The sequence below is a fragment of the Sturnus vulgaris genome, chromosome 15, assembly GCF_052056855.1.
Source record: "Sturnus vulgaris isolate bStuVul1 chromosome 15, bStuVul1.hap1, whole genome shotgun sequence".
Lineage (NCBI taxonomy): Eukaryota > Metazoa > Chordata > Aves > Passeriformes > Sturnidae > Sturnus > Sturnus vulgaris.
In genome coordinates this window covers 16,569,598-16,593,608 of record NC_142257.1, presented here as the reverse complement: position 1 = coordinate 16,593,608, position 24,011 = coordinate 16,569,598, and the positions used below count along the sequence as shown (strand labels likewise).

Here is a 24,011-nt window from a genome sequence, read left to right as displayed (position 1 = left end):
TTTTCAGCAGAGAACACACCCCAAAACAGCTGTAAGGAATTAAGGTGGACAACAGCTACACCTTTTGTCTGCAAAGGTTTTTATTCCAAGTTAGTTTATCTGCACAATTAATTCACCTAGCTCACCATCTTATCCATGGGTATTTTTCAAGGCTGAAAGACAAAATTTCAAGAAAACCAGAAAATCCCCTGCTTCCCTAAGAAATGAAACCTGCACAAGCCCATGAGCCTGCCACAACAAGGCTGTCAGTGTTACCCTGCCATTCCATTCTTTAGGATCATGGAGACTCCCTCGATGTTGTAGTTACTGAAAAGGCTCTCCCCAGAATCCCCTGTTACTATAGGCAAATATACCCCAGTTCTCCTTTCCCAGTTGGCCTGATGGCCTCCCTACCCCTTTTTTTTCCTTATCAAGTTCCTTCCCTAGAATGTTCTCCCTCCCTGATCCCGGGTCCCAGTTTGGTGCAGTGTTCCAGTCCCGTTTCCCTATTGGTTTCCCTGGCCCCTTGCTCCACCTCTGTACCACTGTTCCCATGGACCCTGATCCCATGCTCCACCCCTCTTTACCCACATTTCAACCCAGACACTTCCATGCTCCTTGTCTTTGTCCCTGGACCCTTTGTGCCCTGCAGAGCCCTATACAAGGACCCTTCCTGCCTCTCCTCCATCAGTTGCTCAGAACACCTGCAGTGTGTGATTCCCCATGAGTGAGCCTGAGGCCACCAAGGGATTATCTCCCCACTGGAGATGCTTTTGGAACGTTGTGGCACTTCACCATCACCCACCACAACAGAAACTCTCTGTGGAGGAAGCTCACAAGAAAAACTTAGCTTTTGGGGGCTGGGGACAGGCAGAAGGGAGACAACTCTTGCTTCCTTCAAGATTGCTATCAGTTCCAGAAAACAAGATCTTGTCACATGCTGAATAGCTAATTATTCATTTTTTTAAGCTAAGCTAACTTCCACTATAAAGAAGAATTTGAGCAGAAGACACAAGTTGCATTTAACTGCCTCTAAATTCTATTCTATGCCAAGATTTGTGAGCACAGTTGCAGAAAAGCAACTGATGAGACAAACCAGAACCAAGTAAGAAAATCCAGCAAGAACTCTCATGCATAGTTCCTCAAGTGTGTTATGGCAAACCCAAAGCCTGAACCCCAGACGTGTTCCCCCATCTGCACTCCTGCTAGAGGATGTGTAAACACAAATACATTGCAGAAGATGATAAAGGTAGCACACTCCAAGTGGACTCCAGCAGCAGAGACTGTAAAACACATCCTGGGGGAAATTAGATAATGCTAATCAGTTTCGTTTGTTTGTTGAAATGATATCCCAGTTTTGTCACATAAATTAACAAGTTATTTCAACCTAGAAAAAATTTTAGAAATGCCACATGCCCAACAGCTCAACATATAGTTAACTATAACATAAATCAACACACAATTAACATAACAAATAATTAACTGTCTTATTAGACAATCTACAGCTCAGTACTGCCATTAAAAGTACATTATCCAATGTCAACTTACCAGAGGTTTTCCTGTAAATAGAACAATCATGTACCTCAGCTGCTTTGTGCTATTTGTGTCTCACAATACTGACAGTAAACAAATGTAACTTTCATCATTTGCATAAAAAATGATTTTTTTCCCAACATTTTGTAGCATAAAACCCAGGATTTCTTCAATGTAACATCATTTAAGTCCACATGTCAAAGTCAAGAAGAACAAGAACTATCTCATGGCTATACATTTGCTGTCAGTAATTATAATTTGGTAAAAGTTCACAAGAAGACATTCTTAGTTTATGTAGCTTCATTAACAAGACTGAAAAACTCAGCTACATTGCAAATTTCTTACATCAGTGAAGGGACACAATCTGATCCTATGACACAATTCCTGATTATTTTGTTCAACAGAAGCAGCAGCCACTGGGCTGTGCTTAAACAGAACTCTGCAGAAATGCTCTGATAACGAGATGGAGCTGCCTGGAAAGGGAGATGTGGTCATTTAAGGTGACATTCCCACCTTTTTAGTCACTTCTGCTGTGATCACATTTCAGCTTTTATTGAAGGAAGTGACTGATGAGCTAAAGCCACCCACATGCACAGTCAGAGTTACCAAAATCCCAGGCACCACCTCAGTCCTGGCTGGCTGTAAACAAACCAGGGGGCTGCAAGACTGCTCCCCAATGTATTCTTCTCCATGATGGATTTAAAAAAAGTCTTAAAGAACTTTCATCTTAACTACTGAGTCCTTCACTTAGAAACTGGCTAATCCATTCACCAGTGAGAGTTTAAACTGTAGTATCATGACTCAAATGAAGTTGTCCAACTCCCATACACATATCCCAAGAATTAATGGAACTATCTTAAAAGCTCTCAGAATTATTCTGCATGAACTTCAGGCAGTTACAGGATTGTCTCCTAAAAACATGACACAGCACTTGCATTACACTTTCTTATCATTTATTGAGAGGTAATTTTTTTAACAAAAAGTTCTACAAAAGACATCACCTTCATTTGCAAAAATGGATATGTTTCTTTTCAAATACAATACAGGCTACATTTTATAAAGAAAGAAATAAGTCTTTATTTTAATTAATAGTACAAATACAAGAATCCATAGAGTTTCAAACACTGACCAAAAAACACATAGAGTGATTCACATGCACTTTTGCAAATAGGTCGGCCTGGAAGTTGAGAAGTTATACATTAGGAGGAAAAATATTAATAATTCTGAATCTGGAAACTGGAAGAAATTTAGGAGCACATCACTTAGATGAGTTCTCCATCAACCCTGTCTAGTCTGTCTTACCATGTAATAAAAACTCTGTTAACCAGAACTTCTCCACAGCAGCTCCACGCTTCAAAGAAAGAGCAATTAATGTGTTTAGAGACTTTGCCAAGAGTGGAGAACAGGCCACACCTCAGGTGAAGTGCAGGAAACACAGCAGGTACCCTCAGGGAAGTCATCAAAAGTGCAGCTCTGCCAGTCAATCCCACCCTTCAGAACAGCAGGCAGATCAATATTCACTCTGTGCACTGATGTGAGACACAGTTCACCCAGCAGCTCCTGCTGAAGCAGGGCCCCAAAGTGTCCAGGCTGCCAGCAGAAATGATTTATTGCTGAGCACACTGAGTTTCAGAACTTGCCTTAGAAGATACATACAACGTGGAATGTGTCTTCTTCTGTGTTTTCTTCTCTGTTGAGATTTTAGTTTCTCTCTTATCTTCTTCTGTAGATTCAAATCTGGATTCAGCTGTTAACCTATAGGCAAAGCAACCATTCTAAATACATATTTAGTTAATATAAACCAGGACTAAAATAAGAATTTTAGGCCAAGTCAATAAAGCCAACTGGCAAACAAGACCATCCATATACAGAGACAGAGCAAGCACAGTTTAAGAAGAAAATGAGACTAAACCAAAGCATTTTTATATCAGTCCTAATCACATTTCATCACTTAAAGCCTCCCCCCTCATCTCAGCTGCTGAAATGTTTGGTAAGAAAGGTCATTGGATATGTGAAATGGTTAAGATCAGCCTTCAGAAACACCAGTGACTGTCATGCACAGAAAAGAGATCCAGACCCCAAAAGCACAACTCCAGGTAAACATTCTGAGCAACATCATACAAATGGGATGAAATCAAGCTTCTTGCTTCTACACCACCAAATAAACTACCCTTGAAACATTATGCTCCTTTCAACCTTGTTCTACACTACTAAGACCTTCAGCTTAGTGCTTGAATGTCTTAAGTTGGGGGAAGATTTATTTTCAGGCTCTAAATTATATCATTTGTCCACTGACAGGTTTTAATTCTGCTATGAATGTAAATGGGGATAGAACTGTCTCATTGCAGTTAAAAAGATAATTCTGAAATCAAAACATCAGATTGTGCTCAGATGCCTAAACTTGTTTTTAACTTAATCAACATGCAAACATGCCATTAGAACAACTGATGAATAGTGATATTTTACCCAACCAAATCACCCACAGCCCACTGACTGTTACACATGATTATTTTCACAAAGAAAGAAATTATGGAAAATGAAGTTCCAAATTAAACATCACTTTATATAGCAACACAAACTCTGCACTCGTTTATCAGCACATGCATTAAAGCATTTCACTGGTGACCTTGTGGAATTTTAGTGGTCTCAGGAGCCCTCAGTGAGGAACCCACACCATGGACAGCTGCTTTCAGTGATGTTTTTTCCAACACAAATAGCTGCTACTCAGTTGTTAGAGACTTATTTGCAATACAGAAAGGTGCACCTGCCCATGAGGACTATGAAAGGAGCTATAACAAAAAAATTGGGGAAATTCAGCTACAGATTCCAACTGCTGTTGAACTATGATGCACTGCAGGCCATGTGCACGTTATTCCCTGGAAGCATTGTCTCTGCTGTGCTTCTCCTCCAGGTCTGCAATAAACCCACATCTGTAACTCTGATGGCTGAGCACCTTCTGTCCATGCTCACCTTCATTTAGGGCTGGACAAATCATTATGTGGTTACAGCTAGGAGGAATTATTCAGGAGAAAAAAAAAAAAAAAAAAGGTGTTCTCAGTAGTCATCATGTGGTTTGCAGCTGTAGTTGGGGATGGAGAGTTTCTGTCCATGAACCTGCTCCTGTGGCAGATTCCCTTCATTTGTCTCTCCCACTCTTCTAACTTAAACAACCCCCATGCAAGGCCACCAAAAACAGTACTCTAGTGTCCAAAACTGCCAACAGAGTCCCTAAAAACAAGCAGAAAGAACTCAAACCAGAAGAACAAATAAAAACCCCATTCACTTAAATTATGTCCCAAAGCATCACAGCTGGATTTATACAAAACTGGTCTTTTACAGTATTATATAATTCTCTTAGGACATAATTTAACAACTCTGGCAATCACATTCACCCTGTGCCTCTTGGGGAGGAGGATACAGAAGCCAGGACTGAGGGAGTGAAGCTGAGCCTGGTAAGAAAGAAAGGAAATTGCTCCAGCCTTTCTTTCTCACTGCCCCATTGTGTTAATCTTCCCCAAGTCTGGTTTGCCCATGACCAGCTGACCTCTGTCATCTTTACCCACAAACTTTCTCCATGCAATGCTCTGGTTTGTGCTATAGGAGAGAGGGAGGAGCAGCAGATGTGCAGCTGAGCTGAGATGTGCACCCCAGAGCCCTCAGGGAGCACTGTCCTGGTTCATCAGGTGTCAGCACAGGGAATGGATCAGAAGGAACACACAATGGTTAAACACTTCAAGCAAATGCTGGGGAAATTATGACAGGATTCAAGCTTTGACTCTCCAGACTCCAGAACTGAGATATAACTGGGGCTCCTTCTACCTGTTTAAGGAAGGTGAACTTGTTTCATCAGGTGGAGCTTTATTTCCCAAGGCTGAGGGCTGTGCCTAAAACCCCAAAGAGTATTATTAGTTATCCAGTTCTCCTGCTGAGCCACATGGCCACAGGCAATTGGACAAAGCCCAAGTGAAGTAGATTTGGTGTATGTAATCCAACTAAATAACCAAATAAACCCTTCGACAACCAAGATATTCTTTAGATCAAACTCAGGCAAACAACCTCAAATCTCAATGCAAAATCAATTGTGCAGCAAGGGCTAGAGTTTGCTATTTCAGTTTAAGAATAAAAGCATGTCAACAGAGAAATGTATATTTTTATTGACCAATTAGTTGGCCAAAATAAAGATATCACTGCACATAACCTTTGCATTGCCAGAATTCCAGCATGCATTGACAAGTAATAATGATCACTTGAATACTTAAATCTCAACACTCATCACCTAATCAGTGCCACCACCTAATGAGCTACTGCAGTGCTGGCTGTGGCCCCCTGCAAGGACACAGAGGTGCCCTGCACACACAGGTACTGGCTGAGATTGTCCAGCTGAACCTGCTTCAATCACCACAGCAAGGAAGACTCTTCACACAAGGGAGTTTGTCACCTCCACGAGCACACACAGATCACTTCTGACCACTTCCTCATCCCCTCCTGAGCTGAGATGACAAATTCAAACACCACTTTCTAGAAACAAAGTTTGCAGCCCTTTCACAGCTATGGTGGCTCTGTTCTCCCACAATTCATGGGTCAATGTCAGAGCTCCACTAATTGCTGCACAAAAAGCATTCCAGGCACAAAACCAATTCCCAGAGACCACAACAGCCTTTTCAGCTGCAGCATCACATTTTACTTAACACAAGGTGAAACACTGACAATTATCCACCCTTATTTCTTCCTCCTACAGGCTCTCCCTTCTCAGGTCCCCACTCCTGATCAATTTGCCAATATTTTCTGTGCCCAAAGTTCAGCTACATCCATCACAGAACAGTCCAGAGATTCTTTCAGTGTTTAGAAATCCAGCTTCTCAAATACTCAGACTTTAACATGACTTCCTATTTTATAGCACATCATAGCAGATCAAGGGTAAGCAAATTCTTAATGTTAGCTTAATATCATTATTGGGGGTTTTAGTAGTTCATGAACACGATTAGAAACAAACAGAATATTCTGCCTGGATTTGCCTTTTACAGGCTCATACTATCACCAAAAAAAGTTTAATAGGTTATATAGAGTTTTGTGGCAGCTTAATTCTGGTTGTAGGGTTTTTTTTTCAAATATTTTTCATGTTTTGTTCCTTATTTGAACTAACAGCAATGGGTACAAGATTAGAAACCTCCCTCTGAACTATGGTTTCACCTTCCTCTTCCACTTTTTCTACTCTCTCTGCTTTCCAGTATCAACTCCATAAATAATTTCCACTCCTCACCATCTCTCCAGTAGGTTTCCCCCTATTTCATAGTTCCCATAAACTATTTCCAACAATTTTCTGTAAGCAGACAATCTATCTTCTTTTCCCAAAGCAGTATGAAGAAGTAAAACTCCTTATATCAGGTTACATTCTGTCTGTTCCTTTATGTGGAGGACATTGTCAAAACCCAACACCATCACTAAATTATCCCAATCTTTCCTCTCCACCCACATCTGACCTTCCAGATCTTCCCTCCTCACTAACAATCCCACATTTTAGCACAGCTGCTGAAACTGCTCTGCCATATTCTCTCCACAGTTTAAGAAGACTGCAGTGTTTGGCTACTTTAAGTCTGTTAATTGCATCCATGCAACCTTCAGTAATGAATCTAAGAGCCACAGCAGCAATCCAATTACTCCTGAATGCCATTAACTTTGGCTATTTCTTCGAGCAGATATTAGCAAGTTGCAAGCCCAAAACATGTGGACTAGCCTAGACTTTTTTTCTACTCCCAAACACTCAAATATGTGTTTACAAATATTATGAACAGAATACAAAAAGCTTTAGTTGAAAAAGTAGAAAATCAAGGTCAGCATTGTTTTCATTGGGTAAAAAAGCTAGAGATAATGCCGTTCTCAGTTACTTTACCATCTAGCAAAACATAACTTCAATTCTCATTCAGAGGAAAAATTTCACCTTAATTTGGCAGTTTTGTTTTCAGCTATCGTGCATCCAGACCACCCATTCCATTTGTCTGACAACACAGATAGCTAATTAATTCTCTATTATCTTGTACAATTAAAGTTAACACAATTCAGGTGAAGAATTACTTAAATAATTTTTAGGCTTTTAGCTAAATCTGGAAGTTGCTGGGGGCTGAAATTAGGTATGAAACTGGAACACGATTCCAGTTGCCTTTATTACCTTGAGCTGTACCACAGCTGTGTGGCAGTTTTGAGGGGACAAAGAACACAAAGTTTTTGATGTTGGAGCAAACCAAGTGAGCTGTCATGCTCCCTGCACACCTTAAATGTCTTCAAGCAACTGGAAAGTTATTTCAGGGACTGTTTCAAGAGTCTCTTATTAGTCAGTGTTTTAGTCCTTCTAAAAGGCAGTGAGAAGTTGAGCGTGGGCAGCCGGAGCTGAGGAATGACACTGCATGCAACACTGAGGAAATAGATAAAGAAGTGGAGAGCACAGTTCATGCAGCGAAAGAAAAGAGATGCAGGTCTGTGCTGATTGCCTTGAGCAGAGACAGAAGCTGACACTGACCTGGGGACAGCTGGAGCCAAGGAATTGTTTCCACTTCGGCTATTGGAAGTAAAGGTGACGTGATTCTCATCTTGAATTTTAACTCTTTTTCTTTCTCTGTCAGGTTCAACAATGTTTCGGATTGCCTGGAAAGCTGTATGTAGTGGGGATGCTTGGAAAGGCTGTTTTTTTGGAGAAACATCACTTTGCTCCAGGTTCTTGCTTGTCATCTTTTTCCCTTCCTTACTTGGCAATTGAGTGAGAGCAGTTTCTTTCACTGGACTATTTTTGCTGTCAAAGTATTCACAAGCTGCATTCACTGGGATTTTCTCCTTCTTCTTTTTAATTTTAGAACCTTTAAGTAATTCTAAAGGAAAAAAAGGAATATACTTTTTGTACAAATCAGAAGATGAAGATGACTTGTCCCCCCAGCCTGTTCATAATAGAAGTAAGAACATTTCACATGACTGAAGAGGAACTTCGAATAATTCTTAATAGACAATTCATATCCCTTAAAGAATGTTTCTTCATGTAATCTGATCATCCCAACAGAAGTTAGCTTGATAAAAAGACAACATCTTTCCCCTCTTCCACTCTGTCTTTTCACCAAGGCTTTAAATTAAGTGCTCTGAACTGCAGACTGATGAAAACTTCCACAAATAACATTTTAAAGTTAAATCCTCTGGGTGTGGACAAAACCAATTTTGCTGTCTGGTTCCCTTTTCATGGAATCCCAGAACGGTTTGGGTTGGAAGGGACCTTAAAGCACATCTTGCTCCCAGATCCTGCCATGGGCAGGGACACCTTCCCCTCTCCCAGGCTGCTCCAAGCCCCATCCAACCTGGCCTTGGGCACTTCCAGAGATGGGGAAGTCACAGCTGCTCAGGACAACCACTGCCAGGGCCTCCCCATCCTTACAAGGGAAGTTTCTTCCTAGTATCTCATCTCTATATTTAAACAGAATCCTCTTCCTCCACAGCTCCTTTACTTTGCACATACTCAGGTATCAGCTGTTTGTCAGGTGGGCTTCTCTAGTCAAAATTTAATCCATGTTAACTTGAGCTACTGAACTGTTTTCCTATAAATGCTTTGCACCTTATTCCAAAGCTCCTGTCAGCTGCCTACACCCAGAGAGCCAAGGTCACCACAGACACTGCTGCTATTATGGGAAACACCTGAGATTCGATCCCAGCCACTGGAGAATGGTTATCCACCTGTGCTCTACAAAGCCCCTGATCGCTGCCATTTTTAACTGCAAAACTGCATTCTTTAGTCTCCTCCAGTCAGTGTTCACATATTCAGGTGAGGTCGTGAGCAAGGCAGGGCTTTTCTACTTCAGCTCAGCACATTTTGGATCAGGTTATTTCAGAAAGTCAGCTATTTGAGCATTAAATTCTGGAACTAAACCAATGTCTTCCTGTTTAATGTCATTCCATTTCTAAAGGCTGAGAAAATCAGAAATTTATATTGTCCCAGACAGAAAAGAAGTATTTACCTTCAGGTTCATATTTCATTTTCAGCTCATCCAGCATAACCCGCAGGTTCATATTCTCACTCTGACAAGCCTGCAAATGCCTCTCATTTGTGAAGAGCTTCCTTTCAAATTCCAGGACCCTTTGGCTCTCATACAGAGCTTTCATTCTCTGCAGGGATAGTTCATTTTTCAGTGCTTCAGTTTCCTTGCTGACATGGGAGGAAAATTATACAAATCAGTCAAGACTTGGATTGGTTTGGGCTTTTTTCTTTTAGTAAAGCAACAACTAATCACTCAGCATCACCTTAAATTGGTATTTACATATTAGTAGGAAAAAAAAAAAATCAAGCTTTTTTGTCCTATAAAACAATTTGAGTGTTATTATCTCACTTTTTGTAAGAAAAATAAACACACACAGCCTAAAGACTAAGATTTTCATACAGTTCCCTTACAAATTACCTTTTAATTGATTCAAGGTCTCGATTGCCCTGTATCTAGGAGCATTAGCAACATTTCTAGAAGAAAGCAATAATCATAAACAATATTTCTGCTGTGTTTTAAAACACAAATGAAACTACAAAAAAGAATCCCCAGTCCAATAACAAAATCAGGTTGGTTGCACAGCATTAGAAAATGCAACCAAAACAAAACCCATCTGCACATGCAGTCAGTGCACACAAAGTAAGAAAAAAAGGAGGATAAAAATAAGTACCTAGAAGACAACCCTGCCACAACCAGGGCCTCAGGCTGGAAGTACTTACTTTGAGTTGTCAAGTTTAATTTGCAGTAAATCTGCATAGTAACCATTTTCAGAATCACTTCCTTTCGCACCATTAGCGGGTCTGGACTCCTCCATATTCTCATATAAACTCTGATAAAGAACAAGTGTCAGGTTGTCAAGCAGTGACCTTTCAGAAGCACATTAGCTTAGCTCCTAGGAGACATTTCCCATGCATTTTGATGGAGAAGCCTCATCACACAGGGATTTAAACACAGAAGATAGTACTCAGAGCAGCTAAGATTTTTCTCATTTGTTACAAATGTCAAATAGCACTAAAACTGACAGCTCTCTCTCATTCACTGAAAAAGGGAAAAAAAGTGAGTTATCTCAGCTCCAGAAGGTTTGCAACTGCAGAACAGCTTTCTTGCTTTTTACTTGAAAATACAGGGTATTTAGTTAACTCACAAGGAATTTTTCTAAGCATTTATTTCTAGGCTTTAGCAGCTGGACCCCAGAGGAATATCAGCCATGCTAATCAACAGTCAAAATCTCAAAATCAATTACACATTTGAGATGAGGAAGTTAGTTCGTAGTAAAGATATTATAAATGCAGTGACATATGACACTGGGGTTTTTGTTTGGTGGTTTTTTTCTGAACAAACAATACACAAATTCAATGCTGTCCCAGAGACCTCCCAGGCCTCTGTCAGTCACTGCCTACAGATACTTTTGATGGTTATTGGAATCAATCATTCAACTTCCAAACACTACTTATTTATGGCCTAGAGACAGAAATAAGCACAGATCACGTTTAAACATGACAAAACTGGTCAAAATCAAGCTTCCTCGATTATTGCTAAAATGGGTTAAGCCTGGCTTCACACCACTTGGGTTAAATACAGAATACAAGAGGCTATCCTGGAAAGCATAATCCTACTGCACAAGCTAGTAGATCTCAGTTTGCATTCCAAAGCTCTGATAAGAAAGGGCCAAATAAATCCAGAAATATGCAAGAATTAAGAAAGGCTCCAATTTTTCACTCTGGAAACACACAAGCATGAGTAGCATTACACTGGTGTATACAGAAATCCTCATGTGTTTCTCACTTTTCAAAATACTGACAAGATGTTTTCAAGTCGCATAAGAGGATTGAAAAAAAAAGTTTTACAAGGATAATTAAGCAATTCAGTTTTGCTAGAAAAAAGCATGCTTCAGCTGCAAAGTTAAGAAACATCAAGAAAATAAATATCCAAGAAGTTGAATAGGGCTGAGACACTAAAGGCTAAAGCCTAAACACACACAGTAAAAGTGCCAAATGCCTACACCTTCCTAGAGAAAAACTGGATGTCACAGCTCAGTGAGTTTTGACCAACTAACTAAATTTAAATGCTAAAAGTAACTATAAAAGATACAAAGGTGCTTCACACAGGACAAAAAATTGTTTCTTCAACTCAGGCATTAGGTGGGGTATAATTTTCTGCTTCTCTGCACTTGAGCTGTAAAATACAATTCAGGTCAAATAAAGATATGAGCCAACTTTTGGATCCCTTTTCAAACCCAAGCCTGGACTTCAGACAGTTTTCATAATTCTTCTTGTTCTCATGTGTTTGCTTTCAATTACAATTCTCTACTTAATTAAAAACCACATACCTTAAATTTTTCTAGCTGCCTCACTTTCATAAGAAGATCTTCTATTTCACCATTCTTTTGCTCTAACATGGACTGTAAGCGTTCCAGCTGATCAAATTCTGCCTGGGAGCCCTTCAGCTGTAGCAGTGTAGCCATTTGCAGCTGGAAAAAAAAGGAAAAAACTATTTACAACAAGTACTGAGATAAGTGACTGAAAATCCCAGCCTTTTACACTAAACTGTTTGGGTACTCAAGTCTTATAATTCTAAACCTGAATATAGATGGATGCTTGAACTCAGCAATCATCACCACAGGCACTCCAAGGCATGAGGACAGCTGAGATGTCACTGAGCAGGGCAGGTCTGAGGTGTCCCACTCACCTCTGCACTGCCTAAGGAGCACACACACACTGCCAAGGACACACACACAGCATTCCACGTTCACACCATCAGCACCAAGCCAGCCAGAAGCCAGCCTCAGTCCAGGCTCATTTGTCAGAACTAAAAATGCATCTTGAGAACTCACTTAGGAAAATCCACAAATTTAACCCCCCATTTTTTCAGTTCTGCTTTTCAGGTCTAACACCATGTTTGCCTTCCACAATATTAACACAAGATTTTCAGATTTTTCTGCTTCTCCAATGGAATCCTTTCAAGCAAAAGAACACCTTCCATCATTACAATGAAGTTATAAAAATCTTACATTTATAGCAATATTTCTGTTGGTGTTAACATAATAACATTGAAGTACAAGGGTCTTAGTACATTCAGTTACAGGTGACACATTAGACATTTGAACAACAGGAAATACAAGAAATCAAAGACTTCACAAGGTGTTAGTGAAAGCTGAGGTATTTTTATCAGTCTAGTTAATATGGATAAGGTAACACTGGGAGAAATCACAGGGAAAGGACTGAGTGAAAAAAATAGATTACAGAGAGAAAGCAAGAAGAGAAGACTCTGTAGGGGAAATGCTATGTCAGGTAAATTGTACTGATGATTCTGTGCACAAATTAGAGCTAATGAAAGATTCAATCAACTCCTCAGAACTTCTTACAGGATGTATGAGAGGCAAAATGATAAACTCCACTTCACTGGCTGACTAAAACTATCCTTACAGTTCCCAAGCACAGACACCCAACCTTCTTCCCTTTCCCCTTAAAAGCCCTCCTGCTAACTGTCAGAATTGCCAATTGCAGCTGATCCACATAACAGAGAACAGGAACTTAAAGAAACTGGAAAGGATGCTGTGGACTAGGAAAGATACACTAGAGGTGGTAAAGCTTTCCTAGGAGTGCTGTGTACATTCTGTTCAGACAGATCCTCAGGATTCACCAGTAAATACCACAAAATGAGGTTCTTCAACTAAAGATACAACAGCAGTTACCTCTCCTGTGGTAAGCAGCTTTGAGTGGGGAGATCAGCTAAACTCAGACTGAGCTTTAATTGGCAGCATCTCAGGGCAGCACAACACAGAGGATGCTAACAGGGATCTAAGACAGCAGCTTAAGTGAAGCAGCTGTCCTGACCAACTACCCTTCTCCAATACTATCAGAAAAAAATTAAAAAAAAATTCCAAATAAAAGCTTTAAGTGCTAGTACAGGGATACCAATTTGCCTCCATTTTTGGTACTTTCAGTATTAGGTGTGTTTCTTACACCATTCAATGAGACTGACTTCATATCACAAGGAGAACATTTCCAAAGGAACTGATCCTACCCAATGAATTTTCCTCATTCAAATCTTTGCTGTATCAGTAGGGTTTTTCTTCTCCTTTAAGACTGTTGTTTGAACTATATTCAACCTACTCCACAAAATCTAGGTAATACAAACTTTCAGTGCAATTATGATTATCACCCTCTCCTCAAACTGCAAGTAGTTCATCAAAATGAAAGGATCCACTTTAGCATTGAAAAACTCACGAGACCAACATGAAAACAGTTGGCAGCTCTGCAGCATCCCCTTGACATTATCTTGTAAATCAGCTTCTGCAAACTAGTCCTCAAAAATATTAATCAACCTGCTCCCATTCTATAACAGTGGAGTTTAACTTAAAGGGTTATGAAGTTATGACTTAGTCTTACACCAAAAATAGGGAAAATCAAGAAGAAAAAATATGGACAAAGACAACAAAGCAACACAGAGGTAGAAAAACTCAAACCTCCACATTGTGGTGGCAGTAAAAGCCTGTCCTTTTCTTTATGCTCATTCTTGAAAACCACAGTTAATGCACAAATACTTGACTCATGTAGTACAAGAATTAGAAAAGAAAAAGCAAATGGAATGCTAGTTTGACTGACAGGAGTTGTGTTTTACTTTAATCCATTAAACAACTACTGCCAAAGTGAGCAAACATGGTGCCTTCACTGTAAGGTGGGTGCTGTTGGACCAGAGGAGTCAAACAGCACAACATCATCTCACCTGTTTTTTCTCCCATTTCCCTCCTCCCAGACTAGTGAATCATATTTTAAAGATAACAAATCCCCTGGCCTGTGCATTAAAGCAGTGCCTTATCAGACCCAAGGACACCCTGGAGTATTACAGGAATCATCCTACCTTCATTCTTTGCAATTGTTCTCTACTGAATGCATGCTGTTTTTGTAGGGACTGATATTTTACTTTCACACTGATCAGCTGTCGTTCCATTTCTGCCCTACGGTCCTCCACCTACAGAACATTGTGAACAATTATTACTGTGAAATCACAACACTTGCTGTCACTTGGATGGTGACTTTGATAAGGACATGTTGCTTAGCAATTGGTTTTCAGTCTGCAAATACTGCTCTTCCAGCAACAGTACCTGAAAATCCAGGCTACTGTCATTGCCCTGTGATAGAAGTGAGTAGACAGTGCCACTGAAGCCCAATCAGTGAAAAGCAACAGATTGTTCTTTTGATATCAAAATAAGTAACATTTCATATTCTTCAGTGTTGCTGAAGAAGAATAGTTTTGTCCACTGGCAACAGAACAGTTAAACTCTGAACTGTTTCCCCAGTTTCACCCATCCCCTGGATGTTGCCATGAAACATAATGCTCCCTATGCATTTCACTCTTACTCAAAAGCTAATTCCAAAACCCTCCCAAAATGCTCAAACATCCAGACATTTTCAGGAAGTTTTTGAGGCAGCTTTTATCAGCATCTGCTAATATTTCACATACTGTCTTCTACATTAAAGAAGGATTTATCAGCTGAACAAAACTACTTTAAGAGTCATGAGCTGCAGACAGAACCATCATGAGCCCCCAGCCACAACTCCTGACTTGATAGTCAGATAAGCTGAAGTGATTCCATTAAGTTTACTAACTCCTTATCTTCAGAGAGACCATGAAATGGCTTTCCACATGCCAGATCAACACTGAAACCATATTTGAGGAATAAAAATATATGCTGGCCAGATCAGGTGCAAATACTCTCATATTTTCAATACAATACAAGAAAGAAAACTGAAAATACTTCTCAGGCATCTGTTGCATAGTTGTACCTCAGCAAAGAGAGAATTGCCTTTACTTGTAGGGTCCAAAGATTGTTGCACTGCATGATCCAGCTGAACTTGAAGCTCCTGATTAGCCTCACGAGCTTTCTAGATTAAAGCAAAGAGGATATTGGTCATTTAAGCATCTGATGTACTGCATACATGAATTTAAACAGAGAGCTTTAACTCCCTCCAATTTCCTATACTTTAGCAGAGAAACTGTACATACAGTTCTAGGAACTAAGAGACAAATTAATTTCATTTCACTAAAACACTTAAATATTCCACTTGTTCTTCAGGAAAAGAGCACAACTAAAAACTTCTAAGGATAAGTTTTGATGTCTGCCAACTGGATGAATGATATTCAGGCCACTCTCCCAACTGTGTTCATCAGTCACAAATCTCTACTTCCCAGTACAAGATTCTCCACAGCATTCAGCAGGAACTTGAAATAAAAAGGAGAAATCTGCAGGTGACCTGTGAGAAGGTCCCCAAGAGGCAGAACAGTGCCATGCAAAGGCTCTCCTTTCACAGCTGCCACAAAACAAGGCCAACACAGAGCTTTTACCACCAGGCAACACTAAACATGAGCAATCATTACCCTTATCTTTTCCCCTCTCTCACAACTCCTGGAAAATCCTACTTCACCAAAACCTGGCAACACAGCTCGTGCAAATTGGGGATTATCAACTACTGTGTAGTAAAAATCAAGAGAATACCTCTAATGCATTACAGTAAAAAACAACTTCTTTTTCCCTCTCTTCCTTTTCCCCCTGCAGCCGCTCCAGCTGGTTCCGTAAGTTACTGTTCACAAGCTCTAACTGCTCTTTACTGCACTGCAGCTCAGTCAGCTTTTCTTCATCACTGGCCTAAACAAACAAAATACAAGTAAGAAATGAAAAAAAATTAAAACAACTGGAAGACAAGCAGGCCTAAGTAAACCAAAGACATTTGTTAGTAGTAATTAGTTTTAATACAAAATGTTATCTTGAAGAAGAGAGAGTATTAAAGCTTCGCTATTAAGGCTGTTATTTTTTGCTTTGCACATTGTCTGAGTAAAAGCCAATCCTAACGAGGCACTGTAGACAACACACTTAAAAATGAAATGAGCCAAAGGGCAGAATTTCATCTTGAACTAGGCTACACTACAAATTCAGTGCTACTCACACACCTTCTGGCTCTGGAGCTCAGTGAGCTCTATCTGCAGGTTGAGCATTTCTGCAGACATGGTCTCATGCACACGCTCAGACATCAGGTGCAGTTCTTCTGATTTGGCAGCAATTATTTCCTTCTGATGCTCCACTTTTTGTCTCAGCTGTTTCTCTGAGAGTCGGGTTTCATCCAGTTCTGCTTTCAGGTTCTCCAACTTAAAAACAGTTGACAACTCAATAGTAACATTTCATGGTAAATTCTTGAAAAGCACAATACTTCTAACTGTTCCAATTACAGAAAATGTCTTTGAAACACAGGAGTAGCTTTTAAAAATAAGCATTGAAATTTAATGTCATTCATAAGTAACTACCCAGATATTTTTTAAAAACCAACCGAACAAGCTACTACACATTTGTTTCTTTTGGAAGTTAAGAGTGATAATTATAAGTTAAGCAAATAGTATCTAAAATGGTATTAAACAACCTTTAAGCTATAGTTACCAAACCTTGTTTTTAAGGTCATTGATTTCTTGTCCATAGGCTCTGTCAAGCTGCTCTTTCTGTTTATCCAGTTGCACACTTTGCTGTTGCTTAAGGGAATCACACTCAAAATTCAAGCTTTCCAACATTCGATTTTTGAGTTCAATTTCTCTCTGAAGAGTGTATTTCTCTTGTTCAAATTTCTGTAAGAAATGAAACACTAATAAATCTAGATGTAATTGTACAATGTTCCCTAAGCATTTATGAAAAAGCACAGGTTTAGAACCAACCAAGATGTTTGTAGCTCATTTAGTCTTTTGTTGGGAGTGCCAGTTAGAGAGCTGTAATACCCATGTTTTAAAAAAATTAAGTGCTCTAATGTTGTGATTATAACTTGATGGTGCAATATTCTCTTCTCCATGGAAACTCTGTATTTCTTTACACCCAACATGAAAGGTGTGGGTATCTTTTCTGCAAGTGTCATAAATTTAGCCAGTTTTGCCCTTTCTACCACTACAAAACCCAATTATGTTAAAAATTACTACAGTCCATCAAGAACAACAGCTGAGTTCAATAGTTTAAGACAGCTAAATTGTCTGTTTCATAATAAATCACATCAAATTTTCCAGACTGAAGAATAATTTTTCAAACAGCTTCCATCTATGCTTAATTGCACGTTTGCTAATTACAAAGGGTGGCTGCATTGTACTCTTCCATTCAGCCAGCAACTACAGAAAAGAGAAACTAGAAAGCAAAAAAGGTAATAAGGAAGCCAAATGAATCTAAATACACAGACTTTTTTTTCCTTTTCAAAATAACCTAATTCTTGAGACACAAACCAGAATTAAATAAAAAACTAAAAGCTGCCAGGTATCAAAGTGACCTCTGTGGCCTAGACACAGCTTATCAAGGACAGGCTTAGCTCTCAAATACCCTGGGCAGGAGCTTTAACACAAAGATAAAAACTGGGCACAGGACAGGTCTGGGAGTCACTGCTTGGCCAGAGCCAAGAACAACAGAACCCCAGCAAGAACCTGCCTGCACACTGGGACAGAAGAGCACACAGAGCTTTCTGAGAGGCTTTTTGTGGGGCTGGTAGAGCCCACACTTGTGTTCACAGTAACTGCCTTGGCTCTCAGACTGCAGAGAGGAGAGCCAGAGAGAAATTCAAAAGCTCTAAAGAATCTGTAGGGTAAGCACAGCTCCCACACAAAATGTTATTCTACTGTACAAAGGCCACAATTCCCACTCTCCACCCCTGGGATCTAAGTTAGCAGCCAGGCTCAGAGGTTGGCTCCAGCCTCTCACACAGGATCACAACCGATGGGAGCAGCTTGACAGCTGCCCTCTCTGCTGGTCAGCAGGAAAGCATGATCCTGCCCTGGCTTCCTTGGAACTTCAGCTGCCTCTCACACAAAGCTTACCAATGGTGAACTGACCAGAATAAAAAAATTCTGTCCATTCAGAAAACTCTCCAGCTGCTACAAAACAAACCTTTCAGCTCTATCCCAGGAGAGGGAATGGATGCACAACCAGAAACAGACTAAATGAAGATAAATAATTTATCTGAAACATGGGCTGGCTGAACACAAACATGATTAAAGCCTTTATGAAAAGTGGAAGAGATTTTCCCAACTGAAATTTTCTCGAAAAAGAAAACTGGTCAACTAAGTAATACTTCTATAATTCAGCACTATACTACTCCTTTTTCTGAGCTGCAAAGAAACGTGCTAATAACTTCAGAACTCCTGGGTATTTGGAAAATTTCAAAACTTCACTACAGAATAAATCAATTTTACAGTCTTGCTGCTAGCATTCTTCTCATGGCTTTTAAGTGATATAAAACTGACTGTGAGAGCATACATGAATGAATTGCTAAGCAGAGGTAAGCACATGCTCTGAGGCAAATTTACTTTAGCATTTAGCATTCATTTTACATTAAAGGCAATTAGTCCTACATGACACTGAACACTTGATGCATAATTAGCTATGAAACCCTGTCCCACTTAGATACAATTATGCTCAATGTCTTAAAGCTGACAAAAAAGCCCTCTCTACAACTAATTAGACGTTTATTAAAATGAATCTCAAAGGCTCGTAAAACACCTGTGCCCCTCAGAAAATAGTTAAAATAAAACAAAGTTTTGGCTTTGAACTTTGAGAAGAACAGGCAGTCATCACCTCAGTTTTCTCAGTCAATTCACAGCGTGTTTGATCCAGCTGATTTTGAACCTCGCTTTGGGACTCCAGTAAATGCAAACCATATTGTGCTGCCTTTCTTCGCTCGTTCTCTGCTTCCTTGAGTTGCTGTTTAAGACTTAAAATGGTCTCTGCCTCCATTTTTCTTTTTTTATTCAACACTGCAAACAAAAATTATTAAGAAAATATATTACAGTAAATATATTTTACTGATAAGAGTAGTTGTTATCTGAAAGAAGTTACTGGATTTCCTTTCTTAACCAGGATAGAACAATGTATTTTTGCATTAATATAAGACACAAAAAACCCCTCATAAATAGACCTGTGAACAGTAAAATAACTGTCATTCCTTCATAAACTTGGTTACTGCCATATTTTTATTATGCCTAACATGCAGCAAAAGCACTCCTGTGCACCCAGTCTGGTTTCTTTGTACATCCCAACCAGAGTTAATTTAGGATAAAGCTCTCTTGCCAAGCACAAGACAATTAAATAACGTTAACAAAACACAGCCATGCACTTGGCTGACACTGTTTTCTCTGTATTACAAACCAATCCCAGCATTTCTTGTGTACACAAATAACACTTAAGAGTGGCATAGGCAGCTGCCTTAGCAGGACAGTGTACTCCTAATAACATTATGTGGGACAGAGAAACAGATAAAAGGTAAGGAAAGGAAGAGTCAAAAATAGAAGCCCTGTTAAAATATATGGAGTTTAACACAGGGCTTTGCATTTATTTAAGTGCTTAATGGAGTCTTGCAAAGTTTAGTTGCTGCAGGCGACTTATTTGTAAATAAACATGTCCTTGTCACGTTTCAGAAAATTCATCCTTTTCTGACTGTAGAGTGTATCAGAAGACAGAAGGTGACTTTTGCAGAATAGTTAGTCGAAGTAAATCCAACAAACAAATATTTTAAAAAATCAAAACCAAGTCAAATTAACACCATAAGCTTGTATGACTGCTTGCGCCCAAATCTGCTAAATTAGCCCACTGCAAAAAAATCCTATTAAAACAGAAAATGCTAAGTAACTCGGGCTTCTGAATAACATATGCCAAGAGTTTTCTCAGAAAGTAGGAAATAATAGTGAGAGACAAACACACCAAAAAAATTTGCAGTTCATTTTTCAATGCCAGGGCCCATAATTTTATGCAATTTCAGAATTAAAGTAATTCTGTATTGAAGACCTAACTCCTGCTTTTTGGTCTCACAGAAGCAATTTATTTGTTGCCATTTCTTACTGGCACATACATAATTCTTATGCATGTTGTAATATCCATCCTTCACTTCTTTTTTTGCTAACTTTTACTCAACATGAATAACTCCTAGTGGAGTTACCCAGCTTCCCCTGATAGAAAAGAATTTAATTAACATGCAGAAGTAATCGTACCAATTCCTTTCCAAGACACAAGACAGAAATGACATTCTGGTTTTTGCATTTTCTCCTCACTTGTTGCTATGCAAGTTTAACCCATACAAAGAGATTTAATCCAGCCAGGCTTTGAAACTTCAGTTTTCACCTCTAACCACTGCAATGCCTGAAATACTAGTTTTACACTTATACTAAAGTAAGCCAGTGAAACACAGGAATTCTGCATACCAATAACTGAGAATCATCAACATTATACTGGTGCAAAGACAGGGACACCACACACAATTTAATAATGAAGTGTTTAAGGCAAAGTGTAGTAATACAAGAACATAAGCAATAATTTCTAGCATGCATTTCCATTAGTAAAGAGGATGAATGAATCATTGTTCACTTATATAAACAGAATTTTTAAAACAGCTTGATTTTCTGATCAGACACCAGTATAGAGGCAACACAGCCATCTGACAGCTCCTACTTTACTAAATTAAATTAATAACATGTTTAACTCACCTCCAGAAGCCCATTGAAGTATTTCTTGACCTTATTCTTGCACTCCACCTTTAAAAGAAAAAAGAAGAACAGTTGTCTGGATGAGTCTGAGCTGCCACCACAGCACAGCCCTTCAGAGCAGTCCCTTTCAGAACAGGCTTAACCCTGCTGGCTGCCTCATGAACATGCAGATCACAAGCTAAACCCCCACATAAATGCAAATCTTATTCAAATCTCAGTTAGGCAGCTGTCAGACAGCTTAGATCAGGCAATGCTGCCAAAGGATGGATGCTCTGCAATTGGCCTTTAGGGCAGGTAAACAGGCCACAGCCAGGGTCATCTTCTTCTGGTACACCTCTAAGTTTTAACGGGGTTTTTTGGGGGGGACTTTTGTCCTACTCTCTCCTATTTCTTCAATCTCTTTTGCATTTCTTTTCCAGTTTCACATGCAAGAACTTTGAGCTCCTAATAAATTATTTACTAGACAACAGAAAAAAAATCTTACGCTTTTTTTCTTGATTTTATAGATGAAGTATGGAGGAAAAGAGAAATAGCTTTCCTATTCAGACATTCCTACTGACGATTAGGGAAAATAGGAAGTATGCCTTTTGGAGTACAGCCAATCTAAATTTTTCCTTGTCAATTCTGGATGAATCAAACAAGTCCAGGTAGTTTTGTTCATGAAGATGTACACTGAAATAATTGCCAGCAATTTAATATTATACATGAGGCTAAGTAAATTGCTCTGAAAAGGATGTTTTAAGATCAATTGAATGGGTAGCAAGGTGAGTAGGCAGGAGGGGAAAATAACAGACATCAGTATTCATTTATTCTACTGAGCTACAAGAGTTACTCACTTTTGGCCAAGTATCTTCAAACATTTAATAAGCGATTCTATGCTGAGAGCTGCACAGCTCGATTATTCAACCATTGAAGTACTCCTTAATAAAAGTAAAAGGGTAGGAGATAAAAGGCAGTCTCCTGTCAGGCCAACTTTCTTCTCCCACTCCAGCACAGTTCTGGTTAAACGCCTTTTCCCCAGGCCACATGCACCAGCAGCTCTCTGATCCTGCCAGCAGCCCGTGTGCAGTGTTCTGATCACGACACAATGACCAGGATGGTTTTTGTCCCTTAGCCCAGGTGTCCCCCGACAGTTCCAGCCGGTTACTTACACAAGTGCATATCTGCGCCTACCACGCTGCACGCTCAGCCTGTAAGATCTCCGGAGCCGATCACCTTCCACACAAACAGCTTCTTGGGTGGCTCAGCACTACAGAGAACACACAGATGTCACACTACAGCCTCATCCTTCAGCCAGCACAGAGCGCCGTGTGTCACCAGCGCCATGTCCCCGCTGTCCCCTCCTTCTGGGCCCGACTCGGTGACCGGGGCTGATTCCCCAAACCCGGCACGGGCCCCGAGGGCGGCGGGGACGGGCTCGCCCCGCTCCACCAGGGGCCGTGGGGCAGCAGACGGCGCCACCCGCTGCAGTGAAAAGCTGCAGGGAAGAGCTGCAGGGAACGGCGGCCGGCGCTGGCAGCGGCCGCACAGAGCGCACACCCCGCTCCCCCCTCAGCCGCCGCCCCCCTCCGCACCGGCCGTTGCCGCCGTTCAAACTCGGCTCCGCGGCGCCGCCCAAGTCTCGCGAGATCCGCCCCGCGCGGGGCGGGCCCGAGAGGGGCCCCGTGAGGGCGGCTCGTGCCCGCGGCTCCCGGAGCGCGCACCGTGACCCCGGCACCGCAGGGCCGCGCCCGCCCCGTCCTTGGTGTTAAATGTCACAGCAATGCGCACACCGAGGGGAGCGAGTTCTGTGTTTTATCCCAGTTTACCCGGAGTACGGAGCTGGGTGGTAACACACCAAAGGCTGGCTCACCCATCAGCGAAACTTTACGCTATTTATGCATTTCAGCGAAGGCATCAGCATTCATGGGTTGCGAATCCCATAACTTTTCATGAGTGTTCAAACCCTGTTTGCTGTTTCATCTCTCGTTTCTCCTGCTGATCCGTAGCTCCCCCTCCTGAGGGGATGTCACCTGCTGCTTACTCAGCCAAGCCTTTCCTTTTTTTTTTCTTTTTCTTTTTTTTCTTCTTGGCTTCTGTGCATCTTTGTAGCCCCGCTGACAGTAACCTTCTGTCTTTACCCTGGCTCGCTCAGGTTTCTACTCATCCTCGTACCAGGGACGATTCCCAAGGAGGGATTTTTTGGTGCAAATGTGTCCACTATTCACAGATTTCCTAAGGCTGAGATCCACAAAGAAGACCAAAGTCCATCAGCAGGAGTGTTTCACCATGGCTGTTTGGGAATCCAAGAACAAGTGTGGTTTTTTGGTGTTTTGTTTTTTTTTTTACCCCGAAAGAAAACCTTAGTAATTTTTACCTTTTAAGCAGTGATAAAATTTTTAATCTGTTCTGCAAGATTATTATGTTTGTGTGCTTACTATTCTACTTGATGTGACATCCCTAACAAAAGCCACTGCACATAAACACGTGATAGCAAATTCTGCCTTTAGTGAATTATTAAGTAATGCAAGGTTAAATTCAAGCAACAGGCTGTAAGTAGATGCAAGGATAATAATCCTATTTGGAGCAACTGGGACAGAAATAGATGTCCTAAGAAAAAAGGAGCTTGGAAAATAAGCAGAGTTTAAAATTTGACAGAGGGAGCCAATAAAACACTACTGCTATTAAAATTGTGCTGCTTTTACTTTCCTGTCAAAATGGGAGGCTACCTTTTGCCAATAGAAATGGGATTAAAAAATAGGTACAGAATGGTCTAGACAGGCAAGAATACCAAGTTGATTAAAACAGGGACAGGAAACGAGACAATCCTGTTCTAATCCCGATTCTGCTGCGTTCACTGTGTGATTAACCAAATACCCACAGCTAAACCCCCTTGTTTTAAAATAAGGATAACAGTGACTTAATTAACAAATCCATAGAATTCCCCTGATAGTAAGTACATCTTGGAAAAAAATAAAATACATTGTAAATGCTAAGTATTAATATGATTACTCCATT

At 40.3% G+C, this 24,011-nt stretch overlaps 1 protein-coding gene across 2 annotated transcripts; it reads right to left on the bottom strand.

The window, feature by feature from the left end:
• Positions 1-2,448: 2,448 nt before the first annotated feature.
• Positions 2,449-22,633, bottom strand: SPDL1 (spindle apparatus coiled-coil protein 1). 2 transcript variants are annotated; one of them, XM_014887708.2, is made up of 14 exons: positions 22,589-22,633; positions 22,166-22,263; positions 21,015-21,062; positions 19,114-19,292; positions 16,959-17,135; positions 16,473-16,667; positions 16,021-16,170; positions 15,311-15,409; positions 14,385-14,495; positions 11,851-11,991; positions 10,241-10,350; positions 9,501-9,688; positions 8,027-8,372; positions 2,449-3,267 (listed from the first exon to the last, which is right to left on the bottom strand). In XM_014887708.2, exons 4-14 carry the CDS (start codon positions 19,270-19,272, stop codon positions 3,120-3,122), a joined length of 1,824 nt encoding a protein of 607 aa, XP_014743194.2. In that variant the 5' UTR covers positions 19,273-19,292; positions 21,015-21,062; positions 22,166-22,263; positions 22,589-22,633; the 3' UTR covers positions 2,449-3,119. The 2 variants fall into 2 exon arrangements, with proteins under 2 accessions (XP_014743194.2, XP_088029967.1); XM_088173841.1 differs by lacking the exon at positions 22,589-22,633 and having other exon boundaries at positions 22,188-22,260.
• Between the last annotated feature and the right edge of the window lie 1,378 nt (positions 22,634-24,011).

What these genes read in the sequence shown, in the direction of transcription:
- SPDL1 (XM_014887708.2), bottom strand. Translation starts at nt 19,272, where the DNA reads ATGGAGGCAGAGACCATTTTAAGTCTTAAACAGCAACTCAAGGAAGCA. An exon ending in AATTGACTGAGAAAACTGAG is followed by an intron (nt 17,136 to 19,113) that starts GTGATGACTGCC and finishes CATTTCTTACAG; the next exon opens with AAATTTGAACAAGAGAAATA. An exon ending in AACAATTGCAAAGAATGAAG is followed by an intron (nt 11,992 to 14,384) that starts GTAGGATGATTC and finishes TTTTTTTTCCAG; the next exon opens with CTGCAAATGGCTACACTGCT.